General features: G+C 38.2%; 1 protein-coding gene across 1 annotated transcript in view; it reads right to left on the bottom strand.

Annotated features, from left to right (window-relative positions):
- Positions 1–165: 165 nt before the first annotated feature.
- LOC119836158 (myotubularin-related protein 3) overlaps positions 166–23902 on the bottom strand; it is a 40335-nt gene continuing 16598 nt past the window's right edge. Inside the window, exons 3-20 of the mRNA XM_038361412.1 lie at positions 13463–13636; positions 11168–11343; positions 8363–8558; positions 8051–8190; positions 7216–7393; positions 6349–6545; positions 5684–5876; positions 5008–5193; positions 4535–4693; positions 4150–4297; positions 3828–3930; positions 3485–3626; positions 2941–3168; positions 2366–2744; positions 1766–1921; positions 989–1179; positions 452–589; positions 166–180 (exon numbers count right to left, since the gene is read on the bottom strand). Coding sequence (XP_038217340.1) covers positions 166–180; positions 452–589; positions 989–1179; positions 1766–1921; positions 2366–2744; positions 2941–3168; positions 3485–3626; positions 3828–3930; positions 4150–4297; positions 4535–4693; positions 5008–5193; positions 5684–5876; positions 6349–6545; positions 7216–7393; positions 8051–8190; positions 8363–8558; positions 11168–11343; positions 13463–13636 — 3099 coding nt within the window. The remainder of the gene's footprint in view (positions 181–451; positions 590–988; positions 1180–1765; positions 1922–2365; positions 2745–2940; positions 3169–3484; positions 3627–3827; positions 3931–4149; positions 4298–4534; positions 4694–5007; positions 5194–5683; positions 5877–6348; positions 6546–7215; positions 7394–8050; positions 8191–8362; positions 8559–11167; positions 11344–13462; positions 13637–23902) is intronic.

Below are 23902 nucleotides of genomic sequence, written 5' to 3'. Positions count from 1 at the left end.
CGTACAACATCAGGTAGACTTATTTATTGGAGACTTTATTAATTAATGCACTATTTTTTTTTACGTTGTTGTTTCAATAGAGTGAATGACTTAATTATGTTTAAATTTATTTATGTAGCTTCGCTCGCGTGTTCAGAAAATAAGAAAGTGACATGTGCCACATTTTTAACACAGCGCCATCTATAGAGAAATGGTTTCAATGAGTAAAATAGCAACCTTTGCCACTCTCTAGCCTCTAATTTCATAAAATCATTGCGTTAAAACGGGCACAAAACTATAGGACAGTTCCTTTCTCGGTTCTCAAACTGTGCCTTACTAACATGTACCTTAACAAAATTTAATCCAAATCGGTTAGGTGGTTTAGGCGCAAGAAGAAAGAAAGAGAAGGAGAGAGAAAGAGAGTGAGTGAGAGAGAGAGAGAGAGTTAAGAGATTAGTAGGGATGTGCTCACGGTGTGCGCGTCGGGCGGCGCGGGGCGCGCGGCGTGCGCGGCGTGCGCGCGGCGCGGCGCGGGCGGCGCGGGCGGGGAGGCGCGGCGCAGCGCCTCGCGCGCCTCGCGCAGCTGCCCGCTCAGCTCCTCCACCACTTTCTGCGGCGAGAGCGGACGCGTTACGCTTACGCTTACGAGTACGAGTACGTGCGCATGGCGAATCAATACATGTCAACTACATTTAAAAACAATTGGCTATTTAGGCCACGAGAGCGAAAACGATTTCGATGGTGATAGCTCCAATAACTGTTTTTTTTATAAACTATACTGTTACTAAATCTAAAGCGACTCTTTGGGTTTTAGATTTACAAATAATAAACGGTGTATTTCTTCCATAATCTTACGCATCATTAAAAATAAATTATTTTCTATTTTCTAATCGCTCTCAAATGTACAAACAATTATTTCGCTTATTAAAAATTGTACAAAATAAATAATTTCCTATATATTTCCAACAACGACCCACACTACATGGCGTCCCAAGTATCGGCCGCTCACCTTCTGATAGAGTATGATCTGGTGCAGCCTCGCCTGCAGCGGGTTGTCGGCGGGCGGCAGGCCGTCGAGCGAGTGGTGCGCGCGCGCCGCCCCCGCGCCGCACACGCAGCGCGCCGCCCCCGCCGCGCCCCCCGCCCCCTCGCCCGCCGCGCCGCACGCGCCGCACCAGCACGCGCCGCCCCAGCTGCGACCTGGCCGCACAAATCGTATACGATACAATACAAGTTTTTCTACGACTACGTCGGCTATGGAGCCTGACGGGAAGCGCTACCACCGCCCATGAACCTTTGGAGAGCCGTAAAGTCGATTACAGATCTTACGCCTCTACGATTCGATTGCCGACTTTAGATTGGAAAGGATCGACGACTGGAATAAAGGAAAGGACTGAGAAGGGTAAGGAAAAGCATATGGGCCTCCATCACCTCCAATCACCGAACGAAACACAGTAGTATGTTATTATAGCCGATCTTCTATGGGGGTGTACGAGCTTGCCCAATTCGTACTAAAGCGTGCTCAACTTCCACATAAACAATGTACAATGAACGAATATTATATGTTACTTGTATGCCTTCAAATTGTCAAAAATAGAAGGGGATCACATGGGAGACGCCAGATTTCAAATGAAAAATTATTAGCGTAAGGCTCGAAGGACCATGAAAAGTATATGGTCACGATGGCATGATCCTTCGAACCGGATCACATTACCATTTAAGCTCACTAATAATATAAATAATCAATAATATATGAATTAAATAAGTATTGTGTTCACATAAATACCTGAACTACAGTGGCAGCAGGCCGGCCGTCGAGGTGAGGCTGGACAGAGGGTGAGTTGGCTGGGCACTCTGCTGCCCCTAGACGGGTCCACGGTTCGAATCTCTCTCGTTTCGCCGTCGCTTTCTGAACTCGCACCGCTCGATGATACACCACCACCTTATGGTATAAACAAATATTTTATTATACATCATTACATTGTATAAAACAAAGTCGCTTTCTCTGTCTGACCCTATGTCCCGACGTATACTTAAATATTTAAAACAATGGATTTTGATGGATTTTTTTTTAATAGATAGAGTGCAAAGGGATATTTTTATGTAAAGTAACATCCATTAAACTAGTCCGAATTGCGCGTGCGAGGCCGCGAGCAAAAGCTAGTATTGGTTTATACTATAAACCATTGATGGATAAGTATGTAATCAACTCTGCTAGGGGATAAGTTATCAGACGATTAGACATTATATCTAATATAATCTATTTTTCCATATCCCCAATTATTTTATTGTTCGTTGATTAGAATACAACTCGATATGTTATGATTAAAGCAAATAGCAAAAAAGAAGTAAAGGACCAAAAGCACTAGGCACAAGTAAAACGTACCATTTAGCTCAACTTCTAGAAACTTCGCTGTAACATCCACAACCCCGTTAACAGCGCCGTTGCTGACGCCGTTTTCCCGATTGTGATTCGTCGAACCATTGACTACGTTGTGATTGACTATGTCCCCCTCTGTGGAGTTGCAATTGTCTATGATCGGCATTTCCCGATCGGACGAGTTGCGGTTGTCTATGGTGGGCGTGTCTCTATCCGACGAGCTTCTGTTGTCTATGATTTGGTCTAATCTCGGTGGGCTGGGGTCTAAACGGCTTTGCGGTGAATTCTCTGGAATATCGAAGCCGGTTGATGATTGATTACTAGATTCTGATATGGATCGCCACGTTATGCTGATGTTTCTCGTTCTGCCAACTTCTCTTGATGTCTGGAACAATTATATAACAATATTATTCACGTCACATTTTCCCTTTAATTAAGCACGCCATAATCATAATAATATGGCGGATTTGTTTAAATAACACTTGGCGTTCTCAGAAAAAAAAATGATACCATGAAGCTCAAATTCCTCTTAAAAGCGACTTAGGCCATGTCTATGTAAGTCCCCAAAGCCCCACACTCACATCGGCCATCTCGATGACGTCCGTGTACAGGTCGCAGTCGAACACGTGCCGCTCGTCCACAGGCGTGCCGCTGCCTGTGACGTCAGCGCACACGTCACCGTTCACCAGCCGGGTGACGTCCATCTGTTTGTCCTCAGCTACGGAAGCGAGCTCCCGCTCGAGGGACGACGAGTTGCTGGTGATGTCGCGCGGTTGGCTGTCGAAGTAGTCCGGATGGAGGCTGACCGTCTTGAACAAAAAAAATATAATGAAATTTTTATAATACGTACGATATTGTATAGATTGATACTAGATGGCGAAGAATATACGTTTGTTAATTTTGGGTATTTATTATACATGTGAACATAAAAATACAGCATTTAGAGTAAACACAATGTGTGTAACACAATTAAAAAAGCACAGTGTCTCAACTCGACTTTCTTTATAATCGATGGAGTTATTTCGAATATATTGTTTTCCTTCTATATGGATATCTATTTAAGCTAGATATCAGTAAGATATAGCTTAAATTAAAAATTTAACTTCATATATCTAACCAATTTACCTGATCCTCGCTGTCTGCTTGCGTGAGGGAAGTCTGCGGCAACGCATCCACACAACTGTCCGTGAGTGCGACACCACACTCCGATCTCTCTTTCTCCTTCTCTCCTTCGATGCTCCTCCCGTTCACCACTAGAGATAATTTGCTGGAAGAAGATTTTTATGTTACCGAATATTATGATAAACTTTTGTTGGCCTTATAATAATGATAATTTTTTATGTTTTACAAAGGACATACTATTCTTTATATTTTTTGATTCGAATATTGTGCCTGCATAATTTAATTCTAATTAAACGATACGAAATTAAATAACGAGATAATGAATTCCACGATAAAGTCTACTCACATAACATCGGGCGCTATGCTAGGATCACTACACCGCCTCTGCGTCGTTCGCTTCTCGCCTTCACTCAATAAGTTATCACAGGATCGCGTCTTTGTCATAAAACCTGCAAATTGACATGGCATACAATTAACAATATTGATGTTTTGGTATCTATGTATGCAATTATATTAAAGAGACCAGTATATCAGTAATAACTCTTTGAAAATTCATCTTGTTACTTTTTATACTATGTGCTATTTGAATGTAATAATAATTTCACGCGTATTTACTTGAAAAAACAAGCCCCCCCCCCTTTCCCCATTTTTCTACAAGGTACACGTACCATTGTGCGGAAGCGTGGGTGCAGCGAGCGGCGCAGGCGGCGGGTCGAGCGCGCGGGCTTCGCCCTCCGCGTCGCCCTCGCCCTCCGCCCCCCCCAGCCCGCCCCACCAGATCTGCATCGAGCGCACGCTGCACTCCGGCCAGATCACCTGTGGAGAGCATACAATGTAAACTACCTACTTATATGAGTAAGATATATGTAAGACGGTGTTGAAAGACTAATCTATGTAAATGATACTTTCTTTAATACACAAAAAAGAAAAGGTGATGACTGATTGACTGATATATCAACGCACGCCGCACTCCGGCGCAACAAGTTTGCGAAATAGCGTAGCGGAGTGAATAATAAGTAGAGAAATAGAAAAGAAATAGTGTATAGTAAGTACCTGGTCGTGGTTGGGCGCGTAGAGGTGGTTGCGGTAGGCGGGCGCGGCCAGCAGGTGCCACACGTGCGGCGTGCTCGCCGCGCAGTCGGCGCGCTCGCGCCGGCTGTTGCACAGGAACGTGCCGAACATGCACGAGTGCACGTGCGTCGCCAACTTTATCTGTAATTATAAAATTATTGTATCATATTAAGCTCCGATGCGATAGTACAGTGGTACAGTGGGTGGGTACGTTGGTTGGTTAATGATATCGCAAATCGATCCAAATTGTAACGACACTTTTACATTTTTTTTGCTTCGGTAAGCCGTGACAGGAAAGTAAAATAAACACATTTTATTTTGAGTGAGACTTGGATACAGTTTATTTTTTCATTTCATTGTATACAACGGCTACGCAAAACATAAAAAAAAAACTATCAAATCTCGACCTAGCATGTATCCAGATAAGTCCCCCCTTCAAGTTGACCTAAACTCACCAGATAAGCCTCATTGAACTCAAAAGCGCAGGGAAACTGCAACATCAGCTGGTAGACCAGATGCAGCCACTGCAGGAAGATCGGCGAGCGCTCGTTGGGGTCCTCCCCGCCCACTTGGTGCCCGCAGCGCTCCGCGAACTTGTGCCCGAAGTCCAGCCACTCCCGCTCGATTAGCGTGCGGAAACCCTACAATAATTCAACGTAACTAATTAACTTTATTTTTAGGATTTGTTTAAAATTGCTATAGTGCAAATCATAAAGTTGCCTAAATGTTATTCCAGCTATCCAGCTATCTACGTACCAAATTTCATTGCAATCGGTTGAGCAGTTTTTGCGCGAAAGAGCAACAAACACACACATCCTTACAAACTTTTGCATTTATAATATTAGTAGGGTAGTAGGATAGGATTAGTAGGATTAGTCGAACTAGTTAAGTGTAAGTCTGAGATTTAATTAGCTTTTAACCAACCGAACAAACAAATACTCTTCAGATTTAAAATATTAATGTAGATTCGCGTGCAGTGTATATGTGAGTGTGCGTGCGTGTACGTCTATGAGCGTGTCACCGTGTTTATTGTATGCGCGTACGTGCAGTGTAAATATGCGAGTGTGCGTGCGTGTACGTATATATATATAGAGCTTGTGCGTGTGCGTGTAGGCGTGCGCGCGCACGCACCTCGAGCGTGCGATAGTGCGGGTCGAGCAGCAGCTGCGCGGCGGCGACGAGCTGCGGCGTGCGGTCCCAGCCGTCCGAGCAGTGCACCAGCACCGGGCGGCCGGCGCTCACGGCGCGCGCCACGCCGCTGGCCGCGCGCGCGATGCCCGACAGGTACTGCGGCCACAGCGTGCGCTCCAGGTTGCTGTGCCAGCTGCGGGCGGGAGTGGCTTTTAATTTTTTTTTTTTATTATTATGGTTACCAATTTTTTTTTACTTCATCGTTCAGTACCAGGTTATTATTTTTGCGTCATCGTCGGCAATGGAGCTGGTGAGTCAACTGATAGTAAGCGCTATCATCGTCTATGAATATTTGGAGAGGTCAAAAGTCGATTGCAGACATAACGTCTCTATAAATGGATTGCCGACTTTAAATTAGAAAAGGATTAAGAAAGACGCGAGGAATATAGGAAGGGACTGAGAAGGGTAAAGAAAAGGTTATGGGCGTCCGGCTCTCCCACTCACCGAACGAAACACAGTACTATTTCACGCCGGTCTTCTGTGGGGGTGTGGTACTTCCCCGGTGCGAGCGGGCGAAATTCATGTCGAAGCGTACTCGACTCTTAGCTCCTCGAGTAATTGAGGCGGTTTCGTAAGCAGCGCTGGGGTAAGAGACAGTTCCTCACTTGGCCTGGTCGCTGGGCTCGGCCACGAGCGCGCGCAGCTGGTGGAAGCTCTTGCGCACGTGGTGTATGTTGGGCAGGCTCATGAACTGGATGTCGGCGTGCGGGTAGTACTGCTGGCACTCGCAGCCGCCGCCGCGAGCGCGGTTCGTCACCGCCGACGCGAACGAGCGCGCGTCCACTATGAGCAGCTTCAGTTGCTGGAATTTTGTTGGGAATACATTATTAGAAATTATGGAATTGGAATAAAAATGAAAGAATCAAATATAGAACATACATAATTATTAAACAGTATTATGGATCAGATCATCTTAATTAATTCATTTCTAAACTCTAAAACCACGAAAAAGTTTAATTATATAACCCATCTCGCTGTCACACATTGCAGCTAAGCAAATCCTGTCATATAACAAACTAAATCCTGAGACATTACATTTTCATACCCATATTTTCCATCTCCAACTACAGCGGTATCGATTAACCAACCACTATACATAAAATCCAAGTGAACCTTCCAAAAACCAACCGACCTTTTAACCATCCCCGTCTCGCCTTTTTTATATCAAAGTCAGCGAAGGAATCAGTGACTCATCTGATAAGAAGCCCATGGACATTTTTAGGGACGTAAGACAATTTACAGATACTTTACGTCTACAATTAGATTGCAGACATAAGAAGGGCTTAAGAAAGAATTGATGAGGGAAACAAGGGGCTTGAAAGGGTAAGAAAAAGTGATATAAGGGATACGCCTAATAAGGTATTAGACAAGCAGTTTATGTGCGTATCCACAGAGATTCAAACACCCCCCCCCCCTGGTTCTACGCTGACGCGTTAACCACTACGCCAAGGAGAAGGTCTAACATGCCTCACCTTATTGGGCGTCTGCTTATCCGCATTGCAGGCGGCCACGAAGGCGGCGAGCAGCCCCTCGTCGTCGCTGGAGCGCCAGCCGAACCAGCCCACCTCGGGCTGCGAGGAGCGCGCTATCACGGCGCCGGTGCCGCGGTGCCGCCACACCACCGCCGGGATGCGCCGCATGGCTCGGAACCTGAACGAAACGCCTCTTCATCAATATTCCGTTGTGTTCTTTATTAAAATAGATCATTCCAGTGCTGATTCCTTGCATTCCCAAGAAATTCTAGCGCTCTATTACAATAAAATTAATGGAAATCCTAAATGGAGAACTTGGAGAATAACATTTGCAACAATGTTACATATAATCATATGACTAAATTAAAACATATGTATGATATGCACATTAGATTGCCTATGGATATGATTGATTTATGGTATTACTAGCTGCGCCCCGCGGTTTCACCCGCGTAATTCCGTATCCCGTAGGAATATCTGGATAAAAAGCTCCCCATATATTATTCCAGTTGTCCAGCTATTTACGTAGCAAATTTCATTGCAATCGGTTCAGTAGTTTTTGCGTGAAAGAGCAACAAACACACACACATCCTTACAAACTTTCGCATTTATAATATTAAGTAGGATTGAGCTTAAAATTAACATTCATTCAAAAGGTAGTACGATTAATAGTAATACTACAAAAAATTCAAAAATGCTTTCGTCTCACAATCCATTAAAGTTTTACAGTAATTTATCAAAGGGTTTTTACATACATGTCTCATTAAATAAATTAATTTCCATATTTTATTCATGTCCTTGAATTCTTGAATTTATAATTAAAGCATTTTCTCACCGTGCAACAGACTCTAGTTGTTCATCACCGATGGTCGCGGGCACTATCAGGAGAGGTGGATACGATGAGCACAGTTTGTATTCCGCGTTGGCCGCTGTCACTCGCCATGGACCTTTTGGTGAGAATCCCAGCCTTTCCAACTGAAAAAGACACGTACAATAATGACAATAAATTTCAAACTTGTGTTAATTTTACTTGAATTGCAATCCAATGCTTCACCAGATATTTTAAGTACGTTATAATAAAGAAATGGATATATAGTGCATTTCACACGTAACAAGAACAGACAAATAGTTTGAGGGTAGTTCTCACCTCTGGACCGAACCAATGCCTCTGCGGTGCGTGCGAAGCGCTCATTAGCGCTCTGTGCACCGACGAGGGCGGTTGTTCCTTCGCCCACGCGGCGTACGCCGCCGCGAACGTTTCCTGTAGCGAGGTGATTGGTGTCAGCGCTGTGCCGAGCCGCCTCCACCATTCTAGGCATTGCTCACCCGTGTTAAAGGAACATCTGTAATGGAAAGCTCTTGTTAAATGATTTTTTGTTTATATTAAAACAATAATATAAAAAAAATTCAACCGCCAAATAATTGTCAGACAACAACTTTTGAAAATAAACACAGAACAAAATCAGTTCGCCCACTTTTTTTAAGTCGGTTAAGAGTTGATGATGCCAATTATTACATATTATTTGTTCTTATTAGATCTCTGTCGAATTGCATGTCTAAAATTTTATTTATTCAACAAAAATCATAATAAATTAACCATATCGATTTTTATAAACTTAACACAAGTTGTTAGATATTTAAAGATTCAATCTTAATTATTTCCAAAGTTGCAGCAATTGCTTACATTAAGCTAAAGATAAATTGCATTGGCAAGCAAAATTCCGTCATGTTTGCGAACCTCGTTACAGTGTGTTGTCATACTTATTTTTTGCGTCATTTAGGATGCTAGTGGATGGTGCTAGACCATAAAAAAATAAAAATTCTGTAGTGAATATGATTAATGTTGTCGTCATATTTTTGATCGACATTCCCAAAAACGAAGGATTTCTCAATTCAAACGTATTTTTTTGTATCGTTGCTCGATAGCCTCGTGGGTTTTCCATCGTTTGGTGTGTTATTTGTGTTTGATAGTAGAATATTGTCATTTAGGCCCGTTTTAGTAACCTACCCACCAAAGACGTCGGACACCTATATTGTAGAAAACATTTGATTTCATTATTTTCACCTATTTAACTCACTTTAAACCGCATTTCGAAAAATAAAATACAATGTGCGTAAACAGTTTCAGAAACATTACAAACTCCTCTCTGATATTCCACCATTATCAACTTTAACACACACCACAACACCATTTGCCGGATACATTTTACAACACCTATAATCACACATCTAATACCGAGTATCTATCACAATATTTGTGTCTATATAGCAAATGAGAAACGGCCAAGTGTTTGCTCGCACTCAGCAAATGCTACGGCTCTAATGTTTGCTCGCTGGCTCGAAGATATTTTCGCGGAATATGAGGAGAGCAGTTGCAAGACGTTGTTGTTTTTATAGAACTAGCTAGCTTCTGTTGGGTGTCCTTGGCGTTGTCTGTGTATCGTTTAATGGCACTCAAACTTATATTTGTTTTATTCAATCAAGTATCCTAAGGTAAAATTTCTCCAAGTATGAAAAAATAAAAACTATAGATTTGATTTCTTCGTTACTATTTAGCTATAAAAAAACAATGAGGTATTTATATCTTAACGACATTAATGCTCTATTATGCAATTGAAGTTTTTTCTACGTTCGGAGTTTACACACCCGCTCCTTGTAATATTATTAACGCAAAAGTTTGTAAGAATATATGAATGTTTGTTTGTTAGTCTCTCGCTCAGAACCAGCGGATCGCATCTATATGCAATATAGGAGATTATATTATTGGGAGATCGAACAGTATTTATACATCATATATGTATATTTAATTTGTAATATTATGTACAATATGTAGAAGATTAAATTGAACCTAAAACTATTTATTTTGCTGACTCTACGGCAAACTAAGGAAAGTCATTATTATTTGTTTACTTATCAATGCAGACATAGCAACAATGTGAACTATTTATGTAATGATACCACAAACAAGCAATGAACTAATCTTATTATTGAGTTTTATTATCAGGAATTAGTGACAGCTTTCTAGGTCACCTCCAAAGGCACACAAGAATTCAATAAAGACCCATTATCGGACCGTTGAAGGAAGTTTTTAACACTTTCTTTATGTTGTATGCTATCAGTCAATGACCCCGTTACCAACAGATGGTCCCTTATCAATAGTATCCGTTGGAAGGAAATGTTTGACAATTATACAAATACAAACATATATAAAGGGATGTGTGTGATATGGCAAAAACGTGTGGGATTCTTTCCTTCATTTGTTCATTTATTTATGAATATTTTACACATTTGTGCAATGATTGAAAGGGATTTTTTTCTATACTAATCTTCTTAGTCGTACACTCTTGGCAGATTGGTCGTGATTTAGGCGATGGTGCTATATATTATCTATGTTGTCATCAATTTTTCTGATTATTCCCTGGTCTACAATTCATCTCAATTTCTTCTATACTATACTAATATAATACAGAGGTAAGATTTGTGAATTTATGAAATTGCGACGTTGTGGAGGGTGATCTCTGAACCGCTTTGGCTCGTGTCATAGGTAATATTTTATTTTGTTTTGCCCGGGTCAATACGGGCGGAGTTAAATAATGCTTTACTTTGTGACTTACTCGAGATTCATCATTTGACATATTACGGAAAATATAATACAGACACATCTTATGATCCCCAGTGTTCTAGATACTTATGTGACTATTGTAAAGACGACAATCGCCTTGGTTTCCTTTGTCCTAACCATAACATTATTTAGACCATCATTATTTAGTTGTGTATAACCTGACTAATCAATCATATACTGTTTGGTTATCAATAACAATTAAAAAGCATCTTTATCAGTATCTATACAATTAAGTAACATTTGAGTATACAGTCATTGTATCGACTCTATCTTCCTAATCTCGGAGCAATATCGCACCTATCAAATTCTTTAAATATCTCATTTACTTACTTCAGCTGCCGCCCATGCTTGCACAGCACAATCAAACATAGCAGATCCCTGATCTCCAGAGCGTCTATGAGCCGGAGGGGTACTGAGGAGCCAGCGCCGTTCCGCCGCCGCGGCTGCAGGTGCAGGCGGTAGTTGGACATTGCGATGGTGCCGCCATCTGATGTTCTGCCGACCCACTGTAAGGTGAAGAGTTTATTTTATATAGTTACTAGCTGCGCGCCCCGGCTCCGCCCGGGAGGAATCATTATTGAAATAATATATACTATCCTATATTTAAGTAGGATCAAACTGCACATGGTGTGCAAATTTGATTAAAATCGGTTGCGTAGTTTAGGAGTCCGTCTCCGTTAAACAAGGTGACATGTAATTTATACATATAAAGATGTTGTGTACTGGCATTACGCCTTTTTTTTACTTTTTTCACATGTGTTTCTAAAATAACTTTCCTTGGAAATTAACACCACACTTTTCTTTGCAATTTTGGTATCGATATCGATTTATTCACAGCTACTGATCGGTGTAAAAAAGCTCTCATATTTATTTATCAGCAGTTATATTCGTATCAGTTTTATATTTTTAATAAACAGTATCTTGTGAGTGATAAAAAATGTGTTAACAGATTTGATTGAGATATCATTTTTTGTTAAATTATAATTAGAAAAAACATCTCTTTTCATAATCTTTCTAAATTTAAAAAATAAGATATCATCGCATGCAATTTTGTACAATAACCAACCATGTTTACAAAACGGGCATAAATTATTAACTAATAGAGCATTATCTCATTCATAATTAACCTATATAAAAACAATTATAATTGCAGTATGTACACTGATCGTTCTAACCAATGACGTTATAATTACAGCAGCACTGATCGTACATTGAACTCACACTCGACCTTTGCCAGGTTTGTATTAAACATTCATATACAATTGCACAATGCATATCCTTTATAAATTCAAACACATCGAATATAACTAATATTTAATCTCTATTTATAAAACTCAAAGGTGACTGACAGACTGACTAACAAAGTGATCTATCAACGCATCTATCTACATGCCAAATTTCAGCCCTAAACATGGGACGGATTGGGCTGAAATTAAGCATGTAATGACGTAGGCATCTGTTAAGAAAGGATTTTGATAAATTCTACCCCCAAGGGGATAAAATAGGGGATGAAAGTTGAAACCATGAACAATTATTAGGACCAGGCTGGCGAAGCTGCGGGCAATAGATAGTATTATATATATCAAAACTTTAGCATGAATGTAAAAAACTATTTACTCATTGACAAAATGTACAGTATTCAAAACAAAGACACAGGGTTAAATAAGAAGTTAATAATGTAAAAACAATTGAAATCATCGCAGTTTTCCTTTCAACATTCGTTATAGATGCAATAGTACAAAACTTAAGAGTCTGTTTGAACGAACTAATTTCAAGAACTAATTGTCCAATAAGAAAAATTCTTTCGTAGTTAGATAGATTTATAAATAATGGCTATGGCTACATAACATCAAGTACTACGTAGGTTAAACCGCGGTTATACACTATCTTATAAACACTCATATTATGTTGAAATTCTCATCCCTTTAACATTTGCAATATAAACACACAAGGGATTCGGAATTCCTGTCACGTTGTACCTACCTACTTACGAGTTTGTTGGCATGTTTATCGGTGAAACACCTTGAATTTAGTATCACTTTATACACTCTCTGGTTGGTTACACGTCTACACAATGTTTCAATGTTCGATAAAAATTATACGTTATAGAGGTATTTGCTACAATAAGAAACAGATCATGTTCACGTTCCAGGTATGAATTGCTAACTTAGAAGAAATACTTATTTGTAATAAACAATTTAGTAAATTTTTAACTCGATATGCAATTTATTAAAAAGCATTGACTTATCAATAACAGACTTCTATGTAAGTCTACTACAGACACCAGTCTCTCACAACGTTATCCTCTGTCTTATCTGTATATATAACTTTTTGTAATCTACCAATGTTGAGGACTGAATAAAGATGATTTAATTATATATTACAATAAAGCATTTCATTTATATTCATAGATATCATAACAATTATGATATATAAATTAGATACTCATACAAATTGTGCATATCTACAACTAACACACATTCTCAAACACAAGCATATCATACATATAGCTGACGCCAACTCAAGCGGCCAACGCGTCCGTGCTAAGATGTACTACATCTTAGCCCTTCGTGCTAACATCGAGACCACACCATACACCATGAAAACCCAACTCAAGCGGTATACCTGCACGAATTCTCCACAGATGGGCGCGAAGCCGGCGTCCAGACCGGGCTCGTCGTAGTGCGTGCGCTGGCGCGGGTACAGGTCGGATGCGCGCACGCGGTGCGGCGGCGGCTCCGGCTGCGGCGGCGCGCGGTATCGCTCGCGGTCGCTCATATCGCTCGACACCGTTGCCACCTGAGCGAGAACAGAAAATGGGAAAGTACGTTAATTTAGTTGTACTTTTGTTTTGATTTATTATGATGTTAATATGTAAATAAAGGCATTATTCAATAGCGAATCAATAGTAGTACTTCAACAGTGTGGTTGAATTTAAACAACCATCACTATGTACTTTGAATCATGAGGCTGCATTGTCGTCAATAGACACAAACACTTATCTATCCAACAATACAACAAATAAAACTACAACCTTATAGAAGAACACACGCAACGAAGTCCGTTTCATAATTGGCGTGCAGCGCAAACAAAATAAATAGCACTTCATGGAATCATCATCGACTGTATATGACTACAGAGAGGCCAAGACTATTTAATTATACAAAGACACAATCACCAAGTATCGAGTTCGACCTGCACTGATAGTATTAACTAATTTCGTTGTAAGATACCGCGCCCGACAGAGAGGAAGGACTTTCCTTCTCGTTTAGAGCAAAGTCCAAGTTTCCTGCTAGCCGCTGCAAGATAAGGACTTAAACGGCTGACGTCTAAGATGGACACAGAAATGCATTTCCTGATTGTTTATCTATATTAATATTATAAAACCGAATAGTTCGTTTTGTTGAAAGCGCTAATCTCAGAAACTACCGATCAGATTTGAAAAATTATTTCAGTGTTAGATAGCCTATTTATTGAAGAAGGAAGGCTATATATTATGTACCTCGGGCGAAGCTGTGGCGGACCGCTAGTTTAGTGATGTCGTAAATATCCTCTATTCAATTTTCAAAGACTATTTAGGTCTTTAGTCAGGTGTAAGGACTGAAAGTTGCCCTTTATTCAGGGCTATACTTCTATTCATAGTTTATGATGTGTTATATGATATAAATTTACACTTTACACCTGTATGTGTTGCAGATAACAAAAATATATATTTATTTAGTGAAAAAAAATTAAGATTATCAAAATGTATATTGCCTCAATTTCTACTAAAAAATTCTTTTTTTGTAACATAATATGTATTTATTTAGACACTATCTACAATAAGGCCAACGAGAAGAGATAAAAAATGTAAATAACCGGACCTTTACCAAGTAACACTGCTTTATTGAGCGATAACAATTCGCCAGTATCATTCGGATGCAATATGTATTTCTGTCAATGTCGTGTATTTGGCTCGACAACTCCTAAAGTTGCATGTTTCGTGGTACAGGTACGAACAGAAGTTCCTTCAGTGGCAATTCCTGATCCGCCGAAGACGGAACCAACAAAAGTAAAAAAAAAAAAAAATCGTATGAACAAGTTCGTTCGTTCATTCGCTAGATGGCGTTCATCAAAATAGTTTGAACTCCTGCTAGTTTGTTTACATTATTTATCACATCAGTTGGTTTCACTATGTAGTCAAAGTTCGTTGTTATTGTTACGGCACCCATCGGAACCTATGGTATATAGACATAGCATGATAGCACATATTAGATATTTGAATAATACATACTAGGAATTGGCATAAAAATTATTCTTAAATAATATGTATGCTAAATAATAACTAAAACTATCTGCTCGCCCCGGTTTCACCCGTGGTACATATATAGCCCATGTAACTCAAATTTGAAATCGGTCCAGCAATTCACGCGTGATGGCGTAACCAAGGGAAATAGGGATTCAATTTTATATATATAGATAATATGTACAATATGTATGTCAATAGATGAAAACAAAAAACAATAGAAGTATTTGTATCACTTGCATACATTTATATGCGTTCAATATTATGTGATTTTCGCTCTATTTCCGTCTAATCAATCAGTAATTGTATGTAATATAATCATTTAGCGCCTAACAGGGAACCGCCCATAAATGATTCATTATTAATTATTAATGACTTTCATAGTGAGTTTATGATAAACAAAATAATATCATAGTAATTTATAACAACCAGCTGTAGGTACCTATCGCGAACTTAAGAACTTAGTGTAAACAACCAACTTTTAGTATATTCTTTATAACAAACATTTTCCTGACGTCAATGAATAGAATAATTCACGAATTTAGTAAATAGACAGTATAAGGCAAACCTAAATTGAGATTAATATTTTCGAATTATCATAAACCTTGCATCGCTCGCATCGTTTCCTTACAAACGGGATCCTTAATACGGATTGTGTTTCACCCACGGCAAGACCACAAAACGAACAATCAGCGAGGGAAAACGTTAATAAAAACTCATCAAAACCCTTACGTATCAACACCATACAAGTGGCCTGTGAAAAATGTTCGTGATTCATTCACAAACAAAGAAACAAAGTCCTGGAGGCATTTTCTCACGGCTTAACGTGAAATAACGTCAAAACTATGCGTAATATATACGCGTACTAAGTCCATTGTGTACCTATGTTCTATCGAAATATATATTCGAGTATGTAGGTACCTATCAACGTGTCTTTATAAGTAACTAGCTTTTGCCCGCGGCTTCGCACGCGTTAAAGTCAGAGTAGTATACATATAAACTTTTCTCTTCTTGAAAAAACCCATGAAAATCCGTTGCGCAGTTTTAAAAATTTAAACATACATAGGGAAATAGGGACAGAGAAAGTGACTATGTAGTGAAGTCAAATATCTGAATGTATATACCGTCTATACTAAAAGATGACAAAACACTTGCCACCCACTAATAATCTGATATGTTTATGTTATATTGTTAGTATAGGAAGAGGAGAGATAAATGCATCATTTAAAGAACTATATTACAAATGTATTACTAAATATTAATAAATATCCACGTCACTAAAACTAGGTAGTACTATTTATAAGTCGTAAACAAATCATTATAATCCAACTCTAAGATCATTCCAATCATGATTTTTTTAATAATTACTTAATTCATGCACACACAACTTAATTATATAACGTTCTTACGATGATTCTTATGTTTTTTTTTTGTTGAATGTACTCGGTTGAACTTTAAAACTTGCCGCATCATTATTTAACCACAAAGATTCACTTAAAACGTAATACATAATTTAATGAATAATATTACTACAGCATAGTGGTATTGATTCAATGTGTATGTATTAATTATTATTAATATTACAAATGCGAAAGTGTTATTTTATTATTGTCTTTTCGTCAAGTCGAAATGGAGTGATTTTATAATATAACTAGCTGCGCCCCGCGGTTTCACCCGCGTAAGTCCGTATCTCGTAGGAATATCGGGATAAAACGTTGCCAATATGTTATTCCAGTTGTCCAGTTGTCTACGTACCAAATTTCATTGCAATCGGTTCACTAGATTTTGCGTGAAATAGCAACAAACACATGTGTGTGTGTGCCTTACAAATTTTCGCATTTATAATATTTATAGTATGATTGTTGTGTCTGGACTGGATGTACATAGGAGGCCAGAGTGATATAGGTTACTTTTTACCGCGGTGGAAAATTCCTTTCTCTAGTAAAATCTCCTTGATCCACGCGGGTGGAGCTTAGTATTCAATTAATAACGGACATAAATTTTGTGGTGTCAAATAAGTTGAGAAACTTCAGCATTGACGGGAATATATGGGTATATATTTCAAAGTCATAGCTAACTACGCCACCGCTGAATCGTCGAGTTATGGACCTAAACTTTCAAAACAAAACAAAATTAACTCATGACTAGCAGTAGCAGTTCTGAAGTTTTTCTGCGTAATTCCTTAAGTTTATTGTTAATATGTCTTAAGTACTGTAAGCTGTAGTTTGTGAGCGTTAATTATTTTAACTCGTAACCAATCTCGATTTTCTTGTCCTTTGTTAAAACGCCAAGTGCATTAACACCATCAACAAAATTCGTTAATATCCTTCGAATAAAGAAGTTTAAATTATTCATGGGTTCATTCACTTCTCCATTGTACCTACATACATCTTTAATTTTAACTTAACTTGCGTGTCGACTCATAAAGTACTGCATTATAATAAAGTAGAAACTTCAATATATGAAAAACAAATAAATAATAATTGCTTTTCCTTGTTGTATTATGTTTAAAATATATTTGAAGTTTTGAGATGTTTTTGTAATGTTTGATATGAATCCCTTGAGAGATTAAGAGATACTTAAACGGAAAAACTCGTACAATGTTTTTGTGATACCATCGAATGAACCGATCGTCTATAAACAAAATGATCTTAGCTATTTCAACCGTATACGGGGGACTAACAACCGACTTCCTGTGTTCGTGTCTACGGCGAACAATTTAACTCGGCGGAGAATCCCCGTTGCAAGTGTTACTTTATCGTTTAATTGTTTACACAAACAATGCGTATATCCAGTTCATTCATAGGAACAAATGGCATTTCCCACAAACAAAAGCAAATCCTTGGAGTAAACGCGAGTGAAATGAGTCACGGCGCGCGCCCACATGGAGCAAAACAGCTCCGTCATTGCCGTGAATAAAGGGCACGGACAAAGATAAGAAATAAAAGCTCTCTATTATACGCCGAGCAAATTGAGCTGTATTTATTATTTAGACAACACGTATTGGACCAGTACGTCGGTCGGCAGGATCTATTTGGCTTATTCTCAACCTTTTAGACTAATCTTAAAAGCAATCTCAGTTAAGAGGCAAAAACAAGCTTACCCATTAAATTCTAACACAAAAGTATATAATTGAATGTTTCTGAAATGAATGGATGCTCGTTATTCGCAGGCAAAATTATCTAAACGGAATCGGAGGAAATTTCTGATACTGACCAGAGTCTTAAAAAACATCACATGTAACACATATGTTTCAGGAAACAGCGGTTGAAGCTGGTGTATGTATAATGTCTATTTAAAATAGCTTATTGGTCTTAATAAAAAATATTACACACGGGACATATATCTAACTATTGCTCCAATATTATATAGACAAAGAGATGTAAATGAACTGTCGGATATCAATTGTGTGTTAGATAATATTCTGTTGGATGAATAATTGTCAGTTTTGATACAGATATCGTTATTCATAATTCATAATTTGTCAAAGTCAAATCACTTGGAAACGCGGCGCATACGTATGTATTGTGTCTTGGTGCTTGTACGTTATTTATTCAATGCTCGACCCAACTACCCTCACTTTGTTAATATTCTTTGTGACTGGCTGCAATTTTTTATCGACTGACTAAATCAATTAGGCAGTTGTGTATTATCACAGTCTATATCTATTATGACCAAGCTAATATTTAACACGAACCACCCTGTTGATTTCTAACACAACAATCTCAACACCCATACAATGTGCGCACAAGCTAGCGTCTCACGAGTCACGTAACCGCTCCAAAACCCTACAAGTATAAAAAGTACAAACTACACATTTATTTATAACGTTAAAGGCAATAAACTTCGCTTTCTATCCGATGTATCTACGTAGCATTCCCCACCGGTGACGCAACGAGGCGCCAGCGCCTAACTATGTGCACACAACAATTATGCTCTGAATCATTTATTTACTTTAATATAACTGCAATGGGCTAGATTAGTTTAGTGCGATATGTGTGACGTTACGTGTCGCTGTTCAACTAATATGAATTACGATATAATAATTATAAGTCAATAAAGTATGTTTTTATTGTCCATTGCATAACCATGACAAGAACAGAACAAGTAGACCTATATAATCAAGTAGTCGCATGTCTCGGCTCCGCTCCAGGTGATCAGGGTTTAAACAAAATAAAATATAGCCTATGGCACACGCAGATAGCGTGATTTCTATAGGAAAAAGTTTATTATCGGTTCATAACATCCAGAAATTACCACCTACAAAGTCAACAAACTAACAAATTCACAGATATAATATGAGTAAAGGTAATTGAAATTAAAAGTAGAATTATAGCGAACCTATAATTAACAAGAAATACACGAAAAGATTTACTCTTCCACGTTTCGTGTAAGCCAAAAAGAAACGGCAACTATTTGTGAAATAGGTATGCGATTTAAATAACATTGCAATGCAATTTCTTCGCACGTATTCATTATATAAGTTAAACCTTGGCGCATAATTTCAGGTTAAACGTACAAAAAATATATCCGGAACGCATTTAAATGAATGCTTAATTATTTCTAATGCCGCAAAACCACGTCATTATTGCGCAAATAATGGGATGGATCCCATTAAAATAGAAAAGCGTAAGAATTTAAACATTCACGCTTTGTGTGACGACAGTTGGTAGAGGGAATTATAAAATCGATTTTGTTAATAATAAATAATTCTACTTCACCTTCGAACTCGATACAATACATAATAGAGTTGTCCTTTTTTGTATCGTAAATTAATCGATTTTGTCGTTGTTGCTCGTATATTTTCATTCATATTAGTTAGAACCATCTGTTATATGACTCGTAATGTAGTTAAGAGTATATCTATTGTAGAATATCTACAATATATAAAAATGAATCCCTATTCCCCTTGATCACGACATCACACATAAACCTTTCGACCGATTTCGCTCGTTATTTAAAAAGGTTCTTAAGGGTTATTTTATTTCCACCCGTACCCGTCCAAAAGTTAGTTAGCGCGAAGTCAGAACAACGAATGCCGGGTCAGCAAGTAATTAATATCGTACTGTAGCACCGTCAAATCTAGCTGCAGCTTAATGTTTTTTAATGCATTATAAAAGATTACAACAATTAAACGCAGCACTAGTTTCGCAAGTGCAGAAAGCCTTACAACCGACCGGTGGGTGTAACGGGTTGCCAGTTGCCACCCACAAGCACATTCACCCGCGCACGAGCGACCGAAAATGGCTTCAAAGGCGAAACGTGGCTTTGTACCCCGACTTTCTTTGAGATTATCTCAAGTTACGAGTCACCCTGTGTTCAGTCGACTTTTGAAGCCTTTTGTTTAAATGTATTTCGCTTTAATCCTCAGGTACTTTCACGGTGTTTTTCAGAATTCTCGAGGTGAGCTTAGAATGGAGAAATATTCTAATTTCCTGTAGGACGAGATGATGTTCAATTTCAACACAACTATACTATATTATATTTATTTCTTGGTACATAATTTGTTTCTTTAGTAAATAATGTAGGTATGTAAAGAATATAAATCTTATTCAAATAAATTGAATTTGCGTTATATATGAAATCCGAATCGAAGATAAAATTTGAAGAAAGAGAAAAATTCCATTAACATGTAATATACTCGTAAACGATTCTCATAGATTGTCTGATATATTCTAAATAAGATCAAATTAAAAGACAAGGACTATTCTTTAATACAAACTATTTCCCACGGCAAATTTTGCGGGCGGCGCTTGACAAACAGATGTGCGGAGCATTTATTTAATTATAAAACTAATGCATAAATTGAAAAGAATTATTATGTGACACACTCTCATACCGAACAGAATTTACTAGTTGACTGTTGAGTTATCGATACAACCAACAACAAAATACTAGATCACATCATGAAAGAGAGTTCTTATAAGACATATCTTACGGTTTTACGACCGCGTCGAAACGATGGATCAATAGTTCCTTTGTAAACACACCATAATATTATTAGATCATCAACACTGAAAACGGAGCATAAAGTATCCAAACATTAGTCATTTAAGCTATCGTTGGAACCGTGCGGGTGGGCGACCAAAGTAAAACCGACTCAATTAGCTAGACATCTGTTTGTATCGCCTCTAACCGCCCCGAGTGTTTATGTATTCGGTCGTGTAGTTGAGTTTCCACCGCAAGTTCGTTAACCTTAACTATTTGGTACCCATAAAAACCTCAGGCGCATCGAATATTCTAGACGACAAAGCGTTTAATCATCATTTCAATTTGTATTCACAGTTGCAGTGTTAAAGTTTAAATTAGTGTGGAGTTAGAGCGGTTCGCGCTTGAAGGGGACAGAAATTGTCTACAACTCAAGGTGGTCTTAACATACGGTATCATTTCATATATTTGTCTCAATCGGATTTTTGGCAATATTAAATTATTATATACATAATTTAATGATAACTCTATTAGCCGAACGATTATTATTAATACAAGGTTAAGGTTGCCTTTAGTTTCCAAATAACATTATAAATTCAAATTACGTAAAAAATCAACTTTTCGAAACAGTTACTGCATTGAAAGGCCAACTATTTTAATTATGTAACAGAAATAATGGAAAAGCACTTGAAATTCGTTTCCTTGTTCAAATGACTATCGGCATTCACTTATCATCAAAGAATACGTAACGAGTCTATTATACTTTAGAAACATTTTCACCCAAAAACTGCTGAGCTAATTTCAAAAATTCCTTCACTAATGGAAAACTGCAACTTCACCGAGTGACATAGGCTACAAATGTTTGTATGTAATGTCGAAAATATTGGTCTATAACCAAATAAAATTTTATCAGAATCTTCAGTGGTTTTTACGTGATTGTCACATATAAAAACAGTCTAACAGAAAAAAATAAATACTGACCATTGTTTTGTGGTCTGTAGAACATTTTATAGCAATTGCTTTTGTTTGATACTCAATGCGCATAAATGTTGTGTTTTATTATATTATGTTATAATCATTGGTATCTTCTCTTATCATCATATGTGTCTTTTATGTACGATAACTCGAGGACTCTATACATATGGATGTTATGTATATAATATGTGCATCTCCTAAAATATACATATTAGGCTATTTTCTTTACAATTGCAGCGGTCATAAACATACTCTTCTTTATAATCATTGATAAAAAATCTATCCACGATACTACATGATTTGAAAAGAAACATAATAAAAGCTAGCGTGTTTTCAAGTATTTAAAAAAAGAACATGTTTTTTTTTTCTTATGAACGTCACAGATTAAAAAAGGTCGTTAGAACTCTTCCGCATTTCTCACGCCTAGAAAACATCTGTCGAGTTCAAATAGAAAACAATTTGATCTCACAATCGACGTCACTACTAAACTTGTACGACATTTAGAAACATCCAGGTTCCAATAAAGACACAACGAAATATTTGATCAGCCGTACAATCACATGGTACCACAGCCGGGTTTCGTAGTAGTGACGTCACATGGAAGTGGGGGGCCGGCGATAGGTGATGTACTCGCAAGGACGTTCGCAACGTGTCGGCTGTCGGTTGGCCAATCGCGGAAACGACACGGAGGCGAGCCCTCAATGGCGTAACGTCACCGCTCGATGCGTTATGCCGGCCTGGTACTTCACTTTGAATAGACAAAGGTCCGTGGGATATTGCGACACGCGACCCATTCATGGACTGTTTGGGAATTGTTCACGGATTGAATGGGCAAACTACTTGTAAAGTACGTTTTTATAGATTGGTTAATACTTGACCGAGATAGAAGAATGATGGCTTCGAAAAAACATGCACGTTTTTATGCAATTTAATGTCGTTGTCTATTAGACATCGATGCCACTGAAAAACAATAGTTTAAATCTCATATATCTTAAAATACTTCAACAAGCTGCTACAACTATCCCTGCAACTATCCCCGGCTGCTTCAGGCACGTAATTGAAGAAAATTCCCGTGGGAATAAGATGTTCCACAGCAGTAAAAAGTACTCTATGTCAATCTCGAGCTTCCTGACCATTTCCAGACATGAAAATCATATCAGCATATCGGTTTGTTGCGACGCGAAAGACGGGCAAACTAACACAGTTTAAAGTTTTAATTCTATACAAATGAGATATACTAACGCACAATTAGGGGATTACTCCTGCAGTGTCAGCTTCGTCATGGTAACATTTTATAACAGGTCCATAAAGGGAAAATAAGTGACCTTACAAACGTAAAGAATTTAAATTCACCTGACAGACGGCGTTTGAATTGTTGTGATGAAAGTGAATTGAGGTCACAAACAGAGATGCCATAATATCCGTGTTCAAAAGTTTTTTAGGCTAAGGTTGTTTGGCCTGGCGGATATACAAGTCTGTACTAATAATATAAAGCTAAAGAGTTTGTTTCTATGTTTGAACGCGCATATCACATTAACGACTGGACCGATTTCAAAATCTTTAATACTTAGATATGTATGTGTTCCTGAGTGCTATAGTGTAATTGTTTCTATTTATATACGGAGCACAGTTTTCTTATTCTGGAAAGTACGGAGCTGAGTGTGAATAGTTTGGGGAAGCGTAAAGTATTAAATTTGTCGGTACAGTTGCAATTTGTCAAAAAACAGTACCAACATTTTAAAACACTGTATTAGATAATTATTTAGGTCTTCCAAAAGTATAGTGGATAGTGCTCTTGTGTGTTAGACCGGGAGATGGTGACACAAATTACTAGGTCATTTGTACCAGTATGGCGGTTCTTCAGTGGTCTAATTACG

This window comes from Zerene cesonia, chromosome 23 (assembly GCF_012273895.1).
Source record: "Zerene cesonia ecotype Mississippi chromosome 23, Zerene_cesonia_1.1, whole genome shotgun sequence".
NCBI lineage: Eukaryota > Metazoa > Arthropoda > Insecta > Lepidoptera > Pieridae > Zerene > Zerene cesonia.
The sequence above is the reverse complement of the archived record's forward strand: the minus strand, read 5'-3'. Positions and strand labels throughout refer to the sequence as shown.